Consider the following 19,999-nt stretch of genomic DNA (forward strand, 5'->3'; position numbering starts at 1 on the left):
GTTGAGAGGAGCCCCATCTATTTTGTATGCTGCAGCTGTTATTTGACCGTTCAATCTCATGAATAAAGATCGAGCTCGCGAATAGTGGAATACGCTCGTAGATCTGCCTTAGGCCTGTGGGGATTGCCCTATCAAAAATTTAATAATAATAATAATAGATCTACGGACACTTCTTTTCTCATGCACGATCGAGGATCTACTAATACAATGTACATGACTGTAGTACTATTTGTAGGGTCACTATTCGCAAGGTTGACTGTAGTGTAGTGTAGACCTCGCAGCTACACTATACCTGATAAGGTCGATCGAAGAAGGCTCTGGTCTAATGCTTGACTGGACAGCGAGTACTAGTACTGTAGTAGCCTTGCTTCAGCTTGTCGATCGAGTGCACCCAGTCAGCTGCTTTCACCATGCTGCCCAAGCGCACAGCATGCACGGCAATCCAGTTTTTCTCTGTACGTAGCTACGTAGACGTGTGGGAACATAGCCATTAAAAAATCATCTGGAGCTTGGGCTAGCCAGAGAACTGATCTATCTCCACTACAACGTAATGTCGTTACTTTGTTTGTAAGCACTAGGCAGTCGTTAGCATGTGACCAGACGACTCCCTGCTCTAACCTGCAGGCTGCACGATCACAATCTGGTTGAATCTGCTCAAACAAAAAGTAACCAACTTTTTACCGTTTATTGTATCATTGGACCGGTAGATGTACAAACCCCGGTCGACAGCCGGCCTGCAGGTTCGTTCAAAACGATGTGCATGATGACACCTGTCGACAGTCGTGCAGACGCGTCGACGGCATGGTCGACGGGCCGACGACGGCCCGACGCGGGCCGACGGGCTATCCGCTACGTAGATCTACAGTAGTAGACGAGCACTTGGCGGTACTGCGCGCCTGCGATCTGCAGTCTAGTCTGTGCAGAGTGCATTCAGTCATGTACCATGTGTACTGTACTTCCTGCTTGAACCAAAGCCAGGCCAAGGGAGTCGTAGGAACCCGGGTTGATCACAAGTCGAGTCCCGGCCCTGGTCTGACTCTGATCTGCCCGTGATCGGGTGATCGGCTTTTTCATGCAGACCAGCATAAATGGTGAGGTGTATCCTCGTGACACGAGTTTGAAAGTCAGTCTGGTTTGTGCATGTGCTCAGTACACACCCTATTTTCTTTCTCTGTGACCCACTTGCAAAATAGAGAGAGAATAGTTTTGTGCTTCCATGGTGGAACGTCGAATGATCTGTACTTTGGCAATACTACTACTAGTATAGGTGGACAGCAGAAAAATGGAATCGTCAGTTAGTGCTGACGAGCTGGAAGCAGTGGAGTCCAAAAAATCTCAGTCACCATCTAGGGATTCTGGAGTGGATGATGAGGCCAGTGGCAGTAGCTGTAACGATGGAGATAACACGGGTGGAATATTCTTCAACTTTCTTCTGGGTGGTGCTCTGGGATACAAGCAGATGAACAGGGGTGACAAATTAGCCCTATTCAAAAATGAATTGATCCTTGGATTCATTATTGCGTTCGCCCAGATCCCAGAGTCGGTTGCTTTCGCATTTCTAGCAGGGCTAGAACCGTCTATTGCCATTCATTCAGCTTGGATAATGGGATTGATCTGTGCAATATTTGGTGGACGGCCTGCAATGATTAACGGTGCAACTGGAGCGTTTGCTTCGATCATTGGAACGTTTATTACGCAGCCAGCCGTGTCGGGGCGCTCTGGTGAGGGAGTTGAGACACTCTTTATTTCTGTGGTACTGGCGGGAGTCCTGATGCTCGTTGCGTTTGCTCTTGACTTGGGCAGATTTGTAAGCGTCATTTCGTTCCCAATCATGCTGGGTTTCGCCAACGGCTTGGCTATTGTCATTGCTAGAGCTCAGCTGCATCCTTTCTCCTATGACTGCCCTGGAAACTACCGCTGCCCATTTGTGAATGAATCAGTGGACAACTTTACCATGCCGGATAAATCTCATCACTATGTGGGTGGTGCTGAGCTGGGCTGGATGATTGGAATTGTCCTTGTCTCAATGATCGTCATGGAATTTGTGCCCAAAATTCCACACAAGGCAGCCAAGTTCGTGCCATCTTCACTGCTGGCAATTCTGGCCGCTATCTTCCTTGAGTTTGTCGTTGTTCGCAATGCTGGAAGTAAGACCGACACCATTGGTGATGTTGCACCGTTCTCAAAAGACACGGCCTTCCCGATTCCGTTTTTCATCGACAAGTCTCGCTACCCGTCTAATGGCACGTTGAATGCTGACAACAGTACAGTGCTTGGCCCGCTCAAGTATGACTTTGACAACCTAGAGGGAAAGGCCGGGCAAATTGTTTTGCAGGCGTTCTTCCTCGCCATAGTTGGTCTGATTGAGTCCCTGCTGACCCAGGAGATTGTCGATAAGTTCACCAAGACCAAAGGCAACCGATCGAGGACCATCGCGGCCATGGGTGCTGGTAACATCATCTCTGGTCTCTTAGGAGGCATGGGTGGAAACGCTATGATCGGTCTGTCGACTATCAACTGCTTGAACGGTGGCCGTGGGCGCTTAGCACCAATCATTACTGCTTTAGTTGTGATGGTGATGGTCATGGGTGCCTATCCAGTCCTCAACTTTGTTCCAGTTGCAGCTCTAGTTGGTATCATGCTGGTTGTTGTCGGACATACATTCAAGTGGCAGTCACTGCCGGCAATCTTTGTTGCCTTCTTGCCGGAAAGGTGGCGGCTGGCGGGAAAACTACAATTCAAGATTGAGCGCACCGACGTGGTCATCGTAGTGCTGGTGACCGCTCTGACCAACGTACCAGGTCTCAACTTGTTCTACTCCATTGCTGCTGGCGTTGCCCTGTCAGCCGTGATATATACGTGGAGAAGTGCCCAAGAAATTTCTGTGAAATCTGACCACGTGTCTTCGGAACTCAAAGTTTACTTTGTTTCTGGACCATTGTTCTTTGGGAATGCATCCTCCTTCCCTGACCACTTTGATCCTGAGGGAGACCCAGCCACTGTGGAAGCCCATTTTTCAGACACAACTCTTTTTGATTCTGCAGCACTGAAAACCCTCAACACAATCACCAAGCAGTACAGCAAGGCGGAGAAGTCCTTCATTATACGACACCTAGACCCTGTGAGTGTACGCAGTGTGTCCAAAGCATCACGTCTTCTCCACTACATTGAACTGGCTGCCGGGGAGGACATACCGATGGGTGTCAGCGGCGAGGAAGATCCATCGCCACAGCCGCTTGTTACCAACGACGACGATCCTGTGGTGCGCAAGCGTTCAAAGGACGTTGTTAATAATGAATCATGTGTGTAGTTCTCACCTGCCCTACTCCCCCCCCCCCCCCCTCTCTCTCTCTCTCTCTCTCTCTCGGTCTCTCTTCTTTAGTGTTTTATCTGCAATCAACTCTGGCTGGGCCAGGTAGCACAATGTTCTTGAAACTTCCACAGTCTTCCATATTTGGGTGTGGATCAGTTGAACTCTGATAATTGTTTATTTTTTACGTTCAAGCATATTCTAGGTATTGACTTATTTTTCTACAGTTTGTACAATTTCCTTGAGCTGATAATTGCCATTTCATGATACAGCACCAGTTACTTCAACTAGGACTTTGCGGAATAGATCTTGTAACAAGTTAGAAAACATTTTTAACCCTATATACTTCTACAACCCTAGGAATTATATGGGCTTTTGGGGGTGTGTCAGTGTCCAATTTTTTCAACTATAATTATATTAATATATTCATTCAATGTTCATAAAACCTATTCATGATAATTCTGGCGTATTATGCATGTATTTTCCTTTCAGCATGAAACTCGACAATGTGGAATTATTATTTGCACAATTTGTGTGAAGATTTTTATTTCTATAACCTTGTTCTATCCCCAGAATCTAATGCCTCTATCTCTCTTTCTTCCTTTTTCTTTCCCACTCCATCTTCCACACGCACACACACACACACACACACACACACACACACACACACACACACACACACACACACACACACACACATACATACACACACACTCTCTCTCTCTCTCATTCCTGTCTTCAGGTGTGCTCTCTTGCTTACTAGCACGCACGCTTTCTCTGCCTCCCACTGTCTGAAGAGGAAATCCCGTAATGACCAATATTCTGTTCTTGAGTTGCGATGTGAAATGAGTGAGTTGCTTGATTGGGGCGGGGAACAACGAGCCTGTGTTTGCCTGTATTTTATTTCTGCTCGGCTCCCTTTCAATGACATGCTTTGAATCTCCGTGCGAGCCTGCAAAGTGCAAACAAACGGTCGCAGTGTGTTAGAGCTGCCCAGGCATTAGCTTTGGTATTGGCAGCGCCATGCGGTGAAGCTATAGTCTATACGAATGATTTCATGGTGGATTTTCTAGGGCTGAAACAATTACACCGATAACTCGCATATCGATCGTTTTAAAAGAGTGCAATCGATAATCGTTAGTGTTCAACTTCAAAACGAGTGCTAACGATTTTTTATGCATGCATATCAGCAAGAGTACATGTACTCTTGATATCAGTGACAGTATTCTAGCCCTTGCACTCCATCCGATAGTGGATACGAGTACAATCATGTACCGTAGTTTCAAGTGCAGTCAAATTGATTTGTGTCTTTGAAAGAGATCGGGAGAGAAGACTTTGCCTTTTCGGTTCATTCGTGGGAGAAGTCGGAGATGAGAACAGTTGCCAGAGGGTGATGACAAGATTCTTCGCTCTAATTGTAGAAACAACATGAAGCTCTCTACTTGAATACTAGTAGCTCATGTTGATAAAACCAGCCAGATATCTACTGATGTCAACAGTGCGGTGCCACAAATTTCTAACGTAGCAAAGGCATCATGGAATTTCTTCATAAACTGGTGTTCGATAGAGCTGACAAGAAAAGATAAATCCAATAATATCGATCATTAATGATATTGGTTGATCATTAGGAGTTATTGAATGATCGTTTCAGCCCTAGGATTTTCCAATGCCATGGGCGCTAAGACTTACTTCGAGTAGTATACCGTAACCGTGAGTCAGCGGATTTTCTAATGGGCATTTAAAGTACAGTATGCAGCGTGAGTCGCTAGTGCAAATGCACTGTTTTTTTAATTTTTTTTGCTTCTAAATAATTATATGTTGGAGTGATCAGCGCAACTACAATGTCCTGTAGTGTAGTTGTACATGTAGGTCTACTATACATGATTGTACAGCAATCATCATACATGTCATGTACATGTCCCTGTAGATGGCTCCAAAACTTGCAAAAGACTAGTTTTTTCATTTCCCTTCCAGTTCCATATCGACTGTATAGTTCCTTTCAATTGTAATATGAAAATGGGGTACACGTTGGCATAGAGCATGAAAAAAGCTTCAGTTTGATATGCGTGTCATACTATACAAAAATATGGGTTCACATACATTCAAATGGGACTTCGGGTATAAGGACACTTCGCGAATAAGGACATTTTTCCGATGCCCCGCCGAATGTTATATTAAAGCGAAGTTGACTGTAATCGCATAACCTCTATAGGATAGTAAAGGGACCGTTGTCCCTCCTCCTCACCAGGGACCTGAGGGGTCGTAGCCAGAGTTAACCAGGGCGATTGCGGTGTGCCTTGACCGGCTATCTGACCGAAACGCAACCGTCCAGACTAGCAATGCCATAATAATTATGCGAGCGTGCGAAAAATCAACTGTTACTTGAAAGCCCTGCACGAAGCCAAGGGCAACTGGAACGAACAGGCCAGGAACGAAAGTTGAAAACCCAATCTGAAGATACCAGCCTACTCCACTAGTGCCACACCATTGTAATGTGGAAGGCACTCATGGTGCTGTGGGCCCATCAGGCTTAGACGCGGACACATGGAGATGGATGGCAACCAGCTTTGCAGAGGCATCGGACTCTCTTTGTGATGCACTTTTTTTAAACTAGTCCTACTACAGTATGTGCTCGTCGTTTGGCTACCAAGGATGTGGATCCGATGGCCTTGGAGGCCTATCTTGCCTCCCGTTTGGTCCCTATGCCTATGGACAAAACACAGCGGTGAGACCATTAATTTTGGGATCGGTTAGGTAGTGTGCTGCATCATCGGTAGGAGCATCCTGTTCATCATCGCGAGGACATCCAGATAAGATTAGTAAGAAAGCAGCGGGAAGTTTGCAGTTCTGCGGTGGCCAAGACTTCGGCATAGAGCCAGTTAGTTATGCCATCCAGCAAGTCTATGGACGAGAGGAAACCGATGGTGGTCACTGTAAATGCATTCAAGCGCAATGCGGCAATCGGAAACATTCACCACCAGTGCTCTTCTCCTGCAGCAGTTGTCATCGTACCGGCACCCCATGCAGCAACTATTACTTGTATGTGGCAGGCGCGTGTATTCTCTCCCAGTCCCAGGAAGGCACCGCCCAGGGGATCCACTGACTAGTGACTGGTAATGCCGTGACGCCATCGGAGTTCTCCCGCTAGTGAGAGCAGTGGTAACTGGTAACCCCAGACACCTGCCAGTACTGCAGTAGCAAGAGTACATAACCCCCCAGAGTGTGCAACGCCGATCCAGCTCTGTGTAGGGTCTTGGTCGAGCGGAATCGGATCTTCTGATGTCATGCGTACACTTCACACCAGCGCAAGGCCGGTCTCGAGGCAGGGCACCATTGTTTTTGATCCAAGAGTACTCGTACCCGCGACTCCCCGGGTTCCCCTCAGATGTGTACGGTATTATGACGCAAAGATCCGATTCCGCTCGACCAAGACCCTATGCAGAGCTGGATCAGGCGTTGCACACTCTGGGGGGTTATGTACTCTTGGCAGTAGGCATCAGCGAGCACATGTGTGTGTGGAGCAGTACTGTCTTTGGATCACGCAGCGACGTGTCCTACACTGGCTACAGGGGGCTATCCCACCCTGAGGCACAACGCGCTGCGTGATCCTCTGGCTGATGCCATGGGCGCTGCTCTACCGGATGTCCGGATTGAGCCTCCTCTTCTGCCGCTGGAGGGTGAGTCGCTCTCTGGAGCCTCGGCCAATAGAAGAGGCGAAGCCAGGTTGGACATCTGTGCAAGAGGTTTCTGGTCTCGACAGCAGGATGCATTTTTTGATGTTAGGCCTACTTAGGGTGACTCACCCATCAGCATCCGTGTTGTCGAGGGGGCAACTTCTTGCACAGATCTCTAGGAATGAAAGCCAGAAGAAAAGAGCATATCTGCAGCGTGTAGTGAATGTTGAGAGAGGTGCATTCACACTTTTGGTCTTCAGTACCAATGGCCTGTGTGGACGCGAATGTCTGCGATTTGGTCGGCTTGATTGTTATCCATCATTCTGGCTTGCAATATTCTTTGGTCATGAATCACTTAAGATGCAAGATCTCTTTCGTTTTGGTCAGGTGGTTCGTCACCTGTTTCCGCGGTTGCCGGGCCTCATATTTGCGTAGGCGATCCGGGGCTTTGTCATTCCTGGATGAGTGCCGTCTACGGTCTTTGTAGACGCACCTTCCGGTTAATATCGACCTCCTTTACAAGTAGGGATGGTCTGTAATTTTGGCCGGCTTTCCTCTCCCCTTTTCACTGCGTACTCTGCGTGGCTGGCACTTCCCCAAGAAGCTAAGGACCTTTCTTCCCTCCGCCTTTTTAAGCCTTGTCGCACCTTGACTTTGATTTTGTGTTTCTCATTTTGTTGCAATCACTGCTTATCCATGCCGGTTCTTTTTTTCTTCTCCTCCCCTTCTCCCTTCCTTGCCGTGGTTGGCTAACACCCTCTCTCCTTGTATTGGCCGGTGTTCTCACTGTGCTATTAGCTGCTGTAATAAATAAATAAATAAATAAATATGAAGTTGATTGTTCCAACTAGGAACACACGCTTCTTGCCGAACTTGACACTTGACTGACTCAGGACTGCCATCCGGAGCACACGAGGAGCACGCCGCACCTTCCACTCGGCAAACCTGCAAGAAAGCACCACTCCCTGCTCAATACACAGTGTTTCGGGGAATTCACCCCTCATCAGTTGAGCTTGAGTAGGCTGAGGAAGATTGTGCCTGAAAAGCACCACTTATATACTGCTCTCCAGGCCAAACCATCACCAGGGATACAAACTTACAGAAGCTTACAGAAACTTACAGAAACACTGTGTATTGAGCAGGGAGGGGTGCTTTCTTGCAGGTTTGCCGAGTGGAAGGTGCGGCGTGGTCCTCGTGTGCTCCGGATGGCAGTCGTGAGTCAGTCAAGTGTCAAGTTCGGCAAGAAGCGTGTGTTCCTAGTTGGAACAATCAACTTCATGACTATTACCGCCGAAGTCGCAACTAACTTTACTTCTAAGTTCGTATTGTTGTCCCTCACGCGGACGTGCGACTAGTTGTTGGAGGTGACAGCGTTGCGAATAGCTATACTGGCTCTCAACGTCTGTTTAGCACAACTCCATGAGCGACTCTGACTCACGCTGCTACCTGGAGCTTCACGAGGTGTTTGTCGCGCTGGAAACAAAGCGTCTCTGTAATTAGTTTGTATCCCTGGTGATGGTTTGGCCTGGAGAGCAGTATATAAGTGGTGCTTTTCAGGCACAATCTTCCTCAGCCTACTCAAGCTCAACTGATGAGGGGTGAATTCCCCGAAACACTGTGTATTGAGCAGGGAGTGGTGCTTTCTTGCAGGTTTGCCGAGTGGAAGGTGCGGCGTGCTCCTCGTGTGCTCCGGATGGCAGTCGTGAGTCAGTCAAGTGTCAAGTTCGGCAAGAAGCGTGTGTTCCTAGTTGGAACAATCAACTTCATGATATTACCGCCGAAGTCGCAACTTCTAAGTTAATAAATAAATAAATAAGTTGCGCTATTGCAAATAATGATCTGCTTTGATAGCAGTGACTGCTAATAATTGCCTGTGTTTGACTTTGGATTTTTCTTCAATCATCTTTCCGATCACATTATCATGGATTTTCAATAAAGTTCTTTGAGTAGCGGGTACGACTCTGCCATGAGATGCTGAAAATCGCGAATTATGCCCCCCTCCCCAAAAAAATGCCTCATTATGCCGGGACAATGCCCCCCTCTGCGAACACCCCCAATATGCTAGTTTTTTTTGTACTTGAAGTAGTACTCCCTGATCAACCTGATCAACCGCCATTGCGTACAACGATGTTGCCTTTGTTCGAGTAGAAGTAGTCTACCACCGATCAATCAATTTTGCGCGCATATCTTTATACCTACTTTGGAAACAGACTTTTTCGCGTACTCTTCTGCGATTTGTTTGCTGTATTTGGTCATAATTATATTGCTACAAGTAGCATAAAACGCCCTAAACTAGCATAAAAAGCATTAAAACGAGCATAATATCCTGTTTTTGCTGGCATTCTGAAAAGCATAATCGGCTGAGTTTACTAGCATTACCCGCTGATGCCTACCTGCCAGCTCTGGGACCCGGACGATTCATCTGCCGGAGGTCGCCTTGCAACATACCATGGATCTTAGCGAATTGTCTCAATTTCCCATTGCGTGTGTCATTGTCCCTGATGAAGGGAAACTAAAGTTGTGGTCCGAACAGTATACGATTGTGGTGGGACAAGCTGCAGGCTGGCTGAAAGTCCGTCCTACGGCTACGGGTATCACATGATTGAACGCCCCCCCCCCCCCCCCCCCCCCCGAGTCTGTACTTGTCGTCAAGCCACATGCCTATGACGATGCTGTGCGCGTCTTTGCTGATACTGGCGTCCAGGTAACGCATCTGAAGATTGAGGCACTCTCATTTTCGCTCCAGGCAGTGTACACTGATTTCGTTCGTGCTACGGGCATCACATCTCATGCCGCTGGAAACTTCTGTGTCATGTTCTGCACTGCAGGATACATCCAGTGGTCTTGATGTGTTGGAATACGCCATTGTTGCCAAGCAGCTGCCAGCCCTGACTCCAGAGGACGTCAGTCTGGAGCTGCAGCGACTGTTTGCCTTCCCTGGTCTGGGCATCGTCAATCCAACATCTCTGACAAGTGAGTGACAACCCAACACACCTCATCCCGAGTGATCACAGTGGCGCTCACCAGGAACATCCTCAATCAAGGCTTCAGTGTGCCTGAAGACCTTCCCAGCGTCGCTTCAGCCAAAGCATGTGACACAGCGTGTAGATCACCGCCAGAAAGCCAAGGCCGACATCCGGGCCGTGGTCGGCCTTGCAGTCTTTTTTTTGTAGTTGCAGTCTTCGCCGGCGGGGTGCTGAGTCTGGTCTTGGTCCGAGGAAGCGGAGGCGCTCCTTTCCATCGTTGTTCCCAATCAAACTCGCGCACTTCCACCGAAACTGGGTGACTGTGCCCTACTTCTCCTTACGTCAGTCGTGTAGTCTTTGATCGCTCCTGGAGGTCGTCCTGATAGTCATGTAGCTACTTTAACCTGAATTGTTTTTCTTAATCTTTTTTTCTTCCAACTTCTGCCCATGGCGTCCCTCTCTCAGCTCGTCAGCTGACAACAGTCACTGTCACCACCATGACACTGTCGCGAGAAGGTGCTCTCTGTAGACGAGGTTGGTGATGTCCCGACGTGGCGACGTGGTGATCCATGACCACGTCGGGACATCACCAACCCCGTCTACAGAGAGCACCTTCTCGCGACAGTGTCATGGTGGTGACAGTGACTGTTGACAGCTGACGAGCTGAGGTGCTCAATAACAAGGAAGCCAATGAAGGTGCCAAGACGCACGAGGGGACTTAAAAGCAGAAAATATTAGATAATGGGGATTCGAAGGGGTAGGTGGAATCTGGTCCGAGATGGACAATGAGAGCTCTGATGCCGAGGGGCAAACATTTAGGAGAGAAATATTTCAGACACCGGGGGATCATCGAGTGCCATGGATGGAAAGCAGCTGCCACCAGTAAGAAAGCTCAGAGTCTTTTATAAAATAATGCTCACATGAGAGGCTGGCTTTCAGGTATGGGAGCAGAAGGCAGAGAGACAGACAGCCCAGCTAACAGACTGAGAGTAACGGGCAGACCAGTGAAAATACAGATACATGCATGAGAGGGAGGGCTTCAAGGCTAGAACACAAGCCAGGGGAAGGAGACAAACAGTACGATGCCGCGGAGAGACAGTCCGACAAGGAACAAGAGAGTTGGGTCAAGTCACTCAAGTGTCAACATTTTTACAACGTGTCGACAAAGTGTCAACAACGTGTCGACAAAGTGTCAACAACTTGTCGACCAAGTGTCTCTAGCAGTACACTACTGTAATTTTGGTGTCACAAAACCGAAACAGAAACTTCAAAGCCTTTCGGAAAATTATTATGTACTCTTGTGTACAGTAGACAGTGATCGCAGTTGCCTGGAAGTTGGAACCGTTTTCGCGGGTGGTCGACCGATCCTACACCTAATACCTTCCTTATCAAAATAATAAATTCTTCTACTACACTACTCGTAGACTACTACCAGAAATATTCCCTGATTATGCATAGTGGGCTGTGGATTCCAGGGGGTTACCGGTGTATGCCTGAAACCGTGTTCGCGGAGGAACCGTTTTCGGTTTTCGCGGTTACCATGCCGGCCACCACCTTGTACCTACCTGTTATCAAAGGTTTTGTCAGTGCAGTGGTCACCACCTGGTCTGATCAGCTGAGCTCATCCGCACGCACGTAGATTCTACGCAGTACGTGGTTGGCTTTTTCATCCAAACTACATGTAGCATGACACGCGTTTGAAAGTCAGTCTGGTTTGTGCTCAGCACACACCCTATTTTCTTTTTCTGTGACCCAATCCTCAGCCAATACAAGGGTAAACCAGCACTTGTAAAATAGAGTTTTAGTTTTGTGCTTCCATAGTCGAACGTCGAATGATCTGTACTGACTACTGTGGCAATACTAATACTGGTAGGTGGACAGCAGAAAAATGGAATCGTCAGTTAGTGCTGACGAGCTGGAAGCAGTGGAGTCCAAAAAGTCTCAGTCATCATCTAGGGATTCTGGAGTGGATGATGAGGCCAGTGGCAGTAGCTGCAACGATGGAGATAACACGGGTGGAATATTCTTCAACTTTCTTCTGGGTGATGCTCTGGGATACAAGCAGATGAACAGGGGTGACAAATTAGCCCTATTCAAAAATGAATTGATCCTTGGATTCATTATTGCGTTCGCCCAGATCCCACTGTCGGTTGCTTACGCATTTCTAGCAGGGCTAGAACCATCCATTGCCATTCATACGGCTTGGATAATAGGATTGATCTGTGCAATATTTGGTGGACGGCCTGCAATGATTAACGGTGCGACTGGAGGGTTTTCTTCAATCATTGGAACATTTATTACGCAGCCAACCGTGTCAGGGCGCTCTGGTGAGGGAGTTGAGACACTCTTTATTTCTGTGGTACTGGCGGGAGTCCTGATGCTCGTTGCATTTGCTCTTGACTTGGGAAGATTTCTAAGCATCATTTCGTTCCCAATCATGCTGGGTTTCGCCAACGGCTTGGCTATTGTCATTGCTAGAGCTCAGCTGCATCCTTTCTCCTATGACTGCCCTGGAAACTACCGCTGCCCATTTGTGAATGAATCAGTGGACAACTTTACCATGCCGGATAAATCCATTCACTATGTGGCTGGTGCCGAGCTGGGCTGGATGATTGGAATTGTCCTTGTCTCAATGATCGTCATGGAGTTTGTACCGAAAATTCCGCATAAGGCAGCCAAGATAGTGCCATCTTCACTGCTGGCGATTCTGGCCGCTGTCTTCCTTGAGTTTGTCGTTGTTCGCAATGCTGGAAGTAAGACCGACACCATTGGTGATGTTGCACCGTTCTCAAAGGACACCGCCTTCCCTATTCCGTTTTTCATCGACAAGTCTCGCTACCCGTCTAATGGCACGCTGAATGCTGACAACAGTACTGTGCTTGGCCCACTCAAATATGACTTGGACAAGCTGCAGGGAAAGGCCGGGCGAATTATTTTGCAGGCATTCTTCCTCGCCGTAGTTGGTCTGATTGAGTCCTTGCTGACCCAGGAGATTGTCGACAAGCTCACCAAGACCAAAGGCAACCGATCGAGGACCATCGCGGCCATGGGTGCTGGTAACATCGTCTCTGGTCTCTTAGGAGGCATGGGTGGAAACGCTGTGATCGGTCTGTCGACTATCAACTCCTTGAACGGGGGTCGTGGGCGCCTAGCACCGATCATTACTGCTTTAGTTGTGATGGTGATGGTCATGGGTGGCTATCCAGTCCTCAACTTTGTTCCAGTTTCAGCTCTAGTCGGTATCATGCTGGTTGTTGCCGCACATACATTCAAGTGGCAGTCACTGCCGGCGATCTTTGTTGCCTTCTTGCCGGAAAGGTGGCGACTGGCGGGTAAACTACAATTCAAGATTGAGCGCACCGACGTGGTCATCGTAGTGCTGGTGACCGCTCTGACCAACGTACCAGGTTTCAACTTGTTCTACTCCATTGCTGCTGGCGTTGCCCTGTCAGCCGTGATATATACGTGGAGAAGTGCCCAAGAAATTTCTGTGAAATCTGACCACGTGTCTTCGGAACTCAAAGTTTACTTTGTTTCTGGACCATTGTTCTTTGGGAATGCATCCTCCTTCCCTGACCACTTTGATCCTGAGGGAGACCCAGCCACTGTGGAAGCCCATTTTTCAGACACAACTCTTTTCGATTCTGCAGCACTTAAAACCCTCAACACAATCACCAAGCAGTACAGCAAGGCGGAGAAGTCCTTCATTATACGACACCTAGACCCTGTGAGTGTCCGCAGTGTGTCCAAAGCATCACGTCTTCTCCACTACATTGAACTGGCTGCCGGGGAGGACATACCGATGGGTGTCAGCGGCGAAGAAGATCCATCGCCGCAGCCGCTTGTTACCAACGACGACGATCCTGTGGTGCGCAAGCGTTCAAATGATGTTGTTAATAATGAATCAGGTGTGTAGTTCTCACCAGTTCTGCTCTCTCTCTCTCTCTCTCTCTCTCTCTCTCTCTCTCTCTCTCTCTCTCTCTCTCTCTCTCTCTCTCTTCTTTAGTGTTTTATCTGTAATCTACTCTGGCTGGGCCAAGTAGCAAAATGTTCTTGAAACTTCCACAGTCTTCCATATTTGGGTGTGGATCTGTTGAACTCTGATAATTGTTTATTTTTACCTTCGTGCTATTCTAGATATTAACTTATTTTTTTCTACATTTTGTACAATTTCCCTGAGCTGATAATTACCATGTCATGATACAGCACCAGTTGCTTTCATCGAGGACTTTGCGGAATAGATCTTGTAACAAGTTACAAAACATGTTTAACCCTAGGAATTCTATGGGCTTTTGGTGGTGTGTCAGTGTCCAATTTTTTCAACAATATAATATATCAATAAACTGTTAGTTAGTTTCTTGTAATACTTATAATATATCCATCCAATAAAACCTATTGATAACTCTGGCGTATTATATTTTCCTTTCAGCATGAAACTCCACAATGTGGAATTATTCGCGCAATTTGTCTATCTCTCTCTCTCTCTCTCTCTCTCTCCCTCTCTCTCGCTCGCTCCGGTCTTCAGGTGTGCTCCCTTGCTTACTAGCACACACGCTTTCTCTGCCTTCCACTGTCTGAAAAGAAACTCCGTAATGACCAATGTCCTGTTCTTCAGTGCAGTTACGATATGAAATGACAAATGAGTGAGTTGCTTGATTGGGGAACAACGGGCCTGTATTTTCTTTCTGCTCATCTCTCTTTCAATGCCATGCTTTGAATCTCCGTGTGAGCCTGCAAAGTGCAAACAAATGGCCGCAGAGTGTTAGAGTTACCCAGGCATTAGCTTTGGTACTGGTGGCGGTATGTAGTCAAGTTATAGAGATCATGCGAATGATTTCATGGTGGATTTTCTAATGGGCGCTAAGTACAGTATACCGTGAGCGTGAGTCAGCGGATTTCTAATGGGCGTTTGGTACAGTATGCAGCGTGAGTCGCTAGTAAGACACATCAAACATGATTATGGAATATGACATTCAAAAGATACGCAGAATCGTAATAAAAATTCTAAATCACCGATTTCCGTTACGTACATCTTAGGGCATGTTCGTTTGGTAGGATCGGGATCCCGATCCACCAGATCCACTGGATTCGCACCCTTTCGATTGGTCGAATCCGGATCCGGATCCTTCGGATTTGGATCCGGTGTAAACGCGAAAACGGTTCCTCCGCGAAAATGGTTCCAGGCATACACCGGTTACCCCCTGGAACCGTTTTCGCTAGCGAAAACGGTTCCACCCTAGCCGCGAAAACAGTTCCTCCGCGAAAACGGTTCTTCCACACATTTCCTGCATCTATGGCCCTCTTGGAACCGTTTTCGCGGATGGGGTCTCACCGCGAAAACGGTTCCTCCGCGAAAGCGGTTCCACACATTTCCTGCATCTATGGACCGTTTTCGCGGATCGATATGCATCCGCGAAATCAGTTCCCAATCATGAGTTGTGCTTTCGGGTTTTTTTCTTCAAAACGTCCTGAAGATGTCTTCTCTTGGTGGTAATCGGGCGTGTTACGACGAAGTCTTGCAAGCGTTGCTTGCAAACGCCTGCCTCGTTTCCTGCGGACGCGAAGAGGCGTAGAGCAATAAAACACTTTGCAGTCAACTTCGTCTTGGATCGTGGGGTCCTTTTTCGCCAAACAGATGAAGGCCTACCACAATGGATCACAGACGACGGCCAACAAAAGGAGATCTTGCATCCATGCCACTCGCATGATATGTCTGGCCACCTTGGCCGTGATAAGAGAGGAGGAAGGTCTGTGAGAGGTGAGTAAATATTACTTGGATTTATTTATTTTCAGTCTCAAATCAGTGAAAGTCGAGAGGATGGTAGTGTGTGGTGTAAGTAAGGGAGTTAGTGCACCGCATTTAATTATTATTACTTTCAACCGTCTTCATGAAGGCCCACACACAAAACTGACCACAACTGACAAGGCTTCTGTTGGCATATCAGTACAGTAATTGACCCGGATTAACTCACTTCATATACATGTACATGTAAGCACGCACCTAATTTTCCACCATACATGACTGTACAGACTTTCAACCCGGGTTGAAAATTCTCATGTTAACACACCCTAAGGCCCGGGTTCCACTGCGGCTCCGCTGCTCCGCGGTACATTATTATTATTATTATTTATTCATATTTTGATAGGGCAATCCCCACAGACTCAAGGTCTTCTTACGGGGTACCCTAAGAATGAAAGTAATGCATGGCGAAATAGGGATGGCGATGCAGCAGTGCGGTACATGCAGCGGAGCAGCGCGGTTCCACTGACACTCGCCATTCGCGGTACCGCGGTCGTGCTCCACACTTTTTGATGACGTTTCATTTGCCTGCAAGTGCAGTGCTTGAACAAAGGAAAATTCAAAATTTAACATTTCCTGGCATTTTCAGGAGGTCACTATGGATACATTGACGGTAGCAAAGCTTGTCCAGCGCTGTGTGAACTGGATCACGGTTTGCCAGTGTTATCTTGCTGCAGAGTGTTGGAGTGTTTTGAGTCTGTCTTGTTCGTTCTGCCGTTATGTCACGCAAGTACTGTTCTCTATCTGACCTTTTTTTTTGCAAATTATCTGTATGTGCCCAATTAGGCTTATACAGACGCTGATAGATAGCTTCCAACACTTTTAACTGTAGTCCATAACCATGACGACCACGGCACAATACAGTGAACGAAGAGTCGGAATACGAATTGCAACAATCAGGACTAGCTAGCAGATGATTGTACACTGAAGACTTGCTACCACGAAACCTACGCACAACACTAACACTCTCACCGGCACTCTCACCATCACTTCCATCACTGCTCTCCGACTCACTGACTCCGACTCACTGACAGACTCAGCGTCTGTATAAGCCTAATTTGTGTGTACAGAAAGATAGTATAATTGGGTTGAAATTGTTCAAGTAACGTGTCGTGTTTAGTGCGGCCAAGCTTGGCCGTTAATGTTCTAGGTGTAATGTACTGCTGTTATGTGTTATCACGTTGTCTTTCCTTCCTTTCTCCTTTGTTCATTTCTCGCTTTGATTGTTAAAATTCACACTTGTAAATTTCACTGCTGTTGCTCTTAATAATAATAATATTAATAATAACTCTAATGAGTTAACGAGGAGAAATCTGTCGTTAAAATAGAAATCGTTATACAGAAATCGATACATAATATACTGTCCTATTGAGCGTTGAGAATAAGTGAGAATCGTTACCTTTGGTACACGTAAACCAGTAATTTTTTGGGAAATCGTTATATATGCGCCTCGTTAGAATAATGGCTTTTACAGTAGTCTTTGTAGCAAGCCCAAAAGTAGTTTGTTGTTTGTGTTTCCATTTAGCCGACTTGTCCTTCCTCCGATGTGGATGGTGTGGTAGTTTCGGCAGACTCCGTTCAGCAAGGAGCGGAAAAAAGCTGATGTTAGTTGACCTTGCCCAGTGCGTATTTTATGCACTTTTCATGAGTGCGTCGTGAGCTTTCAACCGAATCTTTGTAGCATGCCCAAAAAGTAGTTTGTTTGTTTGTGTTTTCCTTTAGCCTACTTGTCCTTCCTCCGATGTGGATTGCATGGTAACTGGCGCCAAAAAAATGGGTACAATTGGTGGGTACCTCCTCGTGGTTGTACCTGGTAACCATTGTAGCACGCCATAGAAGTCTTGAATGCATCTATCGTGTGTTACATTGGGCTAAATCCCACCACTTTCTTAGGCTTTCACTTTCAGACAGTGATGTGTATTTAGGACCTAGCATTTGCTTTGTTCATATTGTAGTTATATGATTCTTAGGTATGTGTATGGGATTGAGACCTTTGGCCTCTGGTTGGTGGATCTAATCTATCCTCCCCACCGTTTAGGAGCCGCATCTGACGCCTGATCATGGAGTGGTGGCGTCCCACGGAAGCGGAAAGGTGGTTCTTGACCAGGGAGTTAAACGACTCCTTGTTCTTGACCTGCCCGGTACGCGAACCCGTCGAATTTTTTATTTTTTTTATTTAAGGTATGTGTATGATGTGCTTCTGTGTCTTCTGACTGTAACTTTATTTTAACTCTGAAAGAGCAGATTTGATCCTTTATGACTCCTTCATTTTCGACACATTCTCTGTACTGGACACATTGTTGCAATTATTCTATGTAAAATAGAAGAAAACCACTAGGGAGCGAGTTATGAAGCAATTATCCACGACTGTAACAAGATATTAAATAGGCAGAAAGTGCGATAACAGGGCACACAACTGACAGGCTACTGAGACATTCAGTTTTGTGCCCTGTTAGCGCACTTTCTGACTGCTTATTATCTTGTTACAGCCATGGATAGTTGCTTCATCACTCGTTCCGTAGTGTTTTCTTCTATTTTACATTTGTATCCGAGTAATTATTGTACACTTCCTTTATATTTAAACTCGGATACTGAGCCAGTTATAAATGTAAAAAAGAGAAGAAATACATGAGAACGAGTTATGCAGCAACTATCCACGACTATAATATTCTTATTCTTTGTAATAAAATGGTGTCTTTCTTTATTGTCAAAGTACGGTTTTCTACTTCTATACGTTTGAATGTCGTTGTGACATGCATAGTCATGTATATCTGGTGTGGATGCATGTACATTTTACAGAAGGGTGTATGCATGTACCATAATGTCGTGTATTGTGTATCAGGCTTATAATGGCCAGGAGCCATCATCAGGATTGAGGAGAAAAAACAAGTGAGGTGGACCTATAACAGGCAACCCAAAGTGGAACGAAACTACAGCATACGTGATAACATTGCACCATCCTTTCGGCACAGGCACACACACATACCCATGCACATGCCAAAACACTGAGACGCCCACTCATACTCACACTCGCAGCAACACTCACTCACACAAGCTCACACTCCAAATCACACCCAAACACGTGTAACTAAAGACACACACAAAAAATACCAATGTGCCTGAAAACAAGGTGTGAATAGTGGTGGGACTATGACAAAAGAAAAGAAAAGGAGATGAGATTCCGTCGCCAAACTGCACTTACACTACAACATTGTGCTGAACTACCGGTACAATGGCGTGAACAAGCACACATGACAACAGGACAGGATAGTGGCAACAGAAACAATGATCATCATCCAATTTTTCACATTGTCAATTGTCAAGCAACACCCAGCCACGATCACGGTTCACCTTAGGATGGTGTCTGGAGATGTGGATTGCCTCCCTTATCCGGCGGTTCACGTATGACACTTCCGTTGCGAGTATGGATGGTGATGTGGGCGCTGTGGATGGATGTTGTAGTGGTTGGTGCAATGCGCAGTGCTCTCCCCAGGGCTTCTGCGGTGCACAGGCTCTCGCTTCTCGGTAATGTTCCTGGACTCGCTCCCTGACACACTCGTGTCGGGATGTCATTCGGACAGCGAAAGTCACAGCCGCAGACACACACCCTCACACACACACAAAGCAGGTAGCGTGATTACAAAGCTATGCATGTGTTGCCGACAAAGTTACGAAGGTAGAACTTGTTCTCATGACGACACTTGGACACCAGCTCTGACCTCTTGTAGAGGGAGCGGGTCCCAGGCAATCTCTAGCTTTCTGGCCAGACACAGACACAGCCAAGATGTTAGAGTATGGTGCAGCTCCACTAAGTTCTTCACGTAGGCGTACAACATACATGACTTGAGGAGTTCTTCACGTAGGTGTACTGCATGGATGGCTTGATAAGTGCTGACGGTGATTCACATCGAGAAATCAAATCCAGATCTCCATAATCTCCATACTTCAGCTAGCCATGTACTGAAGTACTAGCTGTACAGGTTAATATCTCACAAATTATGCTAAATGTCTTGGCCATCTGTATTGACTCTCTATTGTATAAGCGATACGAACGCTGTCGATGATTTGCATCTACAAACCAAATCGAGATGTCCATCAATGTTCAGGTAGCCATGTACTGAAGTACCAGCTGTATAGGTTCTCACAAATCCTGCTAAATGTCTCCAAGCCAAGTGCCAGCAGTACAGCTACTGAAAAATTGTAAGGTCTGAGAGGAAAGCCATAAAATAAGAATTCTCACAAACTCTCA

The 19,999-nt window shown here is 46.8% G+C and overlaps 2 protein-coding genes across 2 annotated transcripts; both read left to right on the top strand.

Moving 5' to 3' along the window:
• The first annotated feature begins 1,000 nt into the window (after nucleotides 1–1,000).
• Nucleotides 1,001–4,142, top strand: LOC135805820 (putative sulfate transporter YbaR). Its single transcript, XM_065319932.1, has one exon. It carries the CDS (start codon nucleotides 1,283–1,285, stop codon nucleotides 3,308–3,310), a length of 2,028 nt encoding a protein of 675 aa, XP_065176004.1. The 5' UTR covers nucleotides 1,001–1,282; the 3' UTR covers nucleotides 3,311–4,142.
• Nucleotides 4,143–11,639: 7,497 nt separating this feature from the next.
• Nucleotides 11,640–14,552, top strand: LOC135807133 (putative sulfate transporter YbaR). Its single transcript, XM_065321170.1, has one exon. The coding sequence runs from the start codon at nucleotides 11,839–11,841 to the stop codon at nucleotides 13,864–13,866; it is 2,028 nt and encodes a 675-aa protein (XP_065177242.1). The 5' UTR covers nucleotides 11,640–11,838; the 3' UTR covers nucleotides 13,867–14,552.
• Nucleotides 14,553–19,999: the final 5,447 nt, after the last annotated feature.

Source organism: Sycon ciliatum, chromosome 1 (assembly GCF_964019385.1).
Source record: "Sycon ciliatum chromosome 1, ocSycCili1.1, whole genome shotgun sequence".
Classification (NCBI taxonomy): domain Eukaryota; kingdom Metazoa; phylum Porifera; class Calcarea; order Leucosolenida; family Sycettidae; genus Sycon; species Sycon ciliatum.

Excerpts from the sequence above, each read along its gene's own strand:
- LOC135805820 (XM_065319932.1), top strand. The coding sequence starts at position 1,283 with ATGGAATCGTCAGTTAGTGCTGACGAGCTGGAAGCAGTGGAGTCCAAA.
- LOC135807133 (XM_065321170.1), top strand. The coding sequence starts at position 11,839 with ATGGAATCGTCAGTTAGTGCTGACGAGCTGGAAGCAGTGGAGTCCAAA.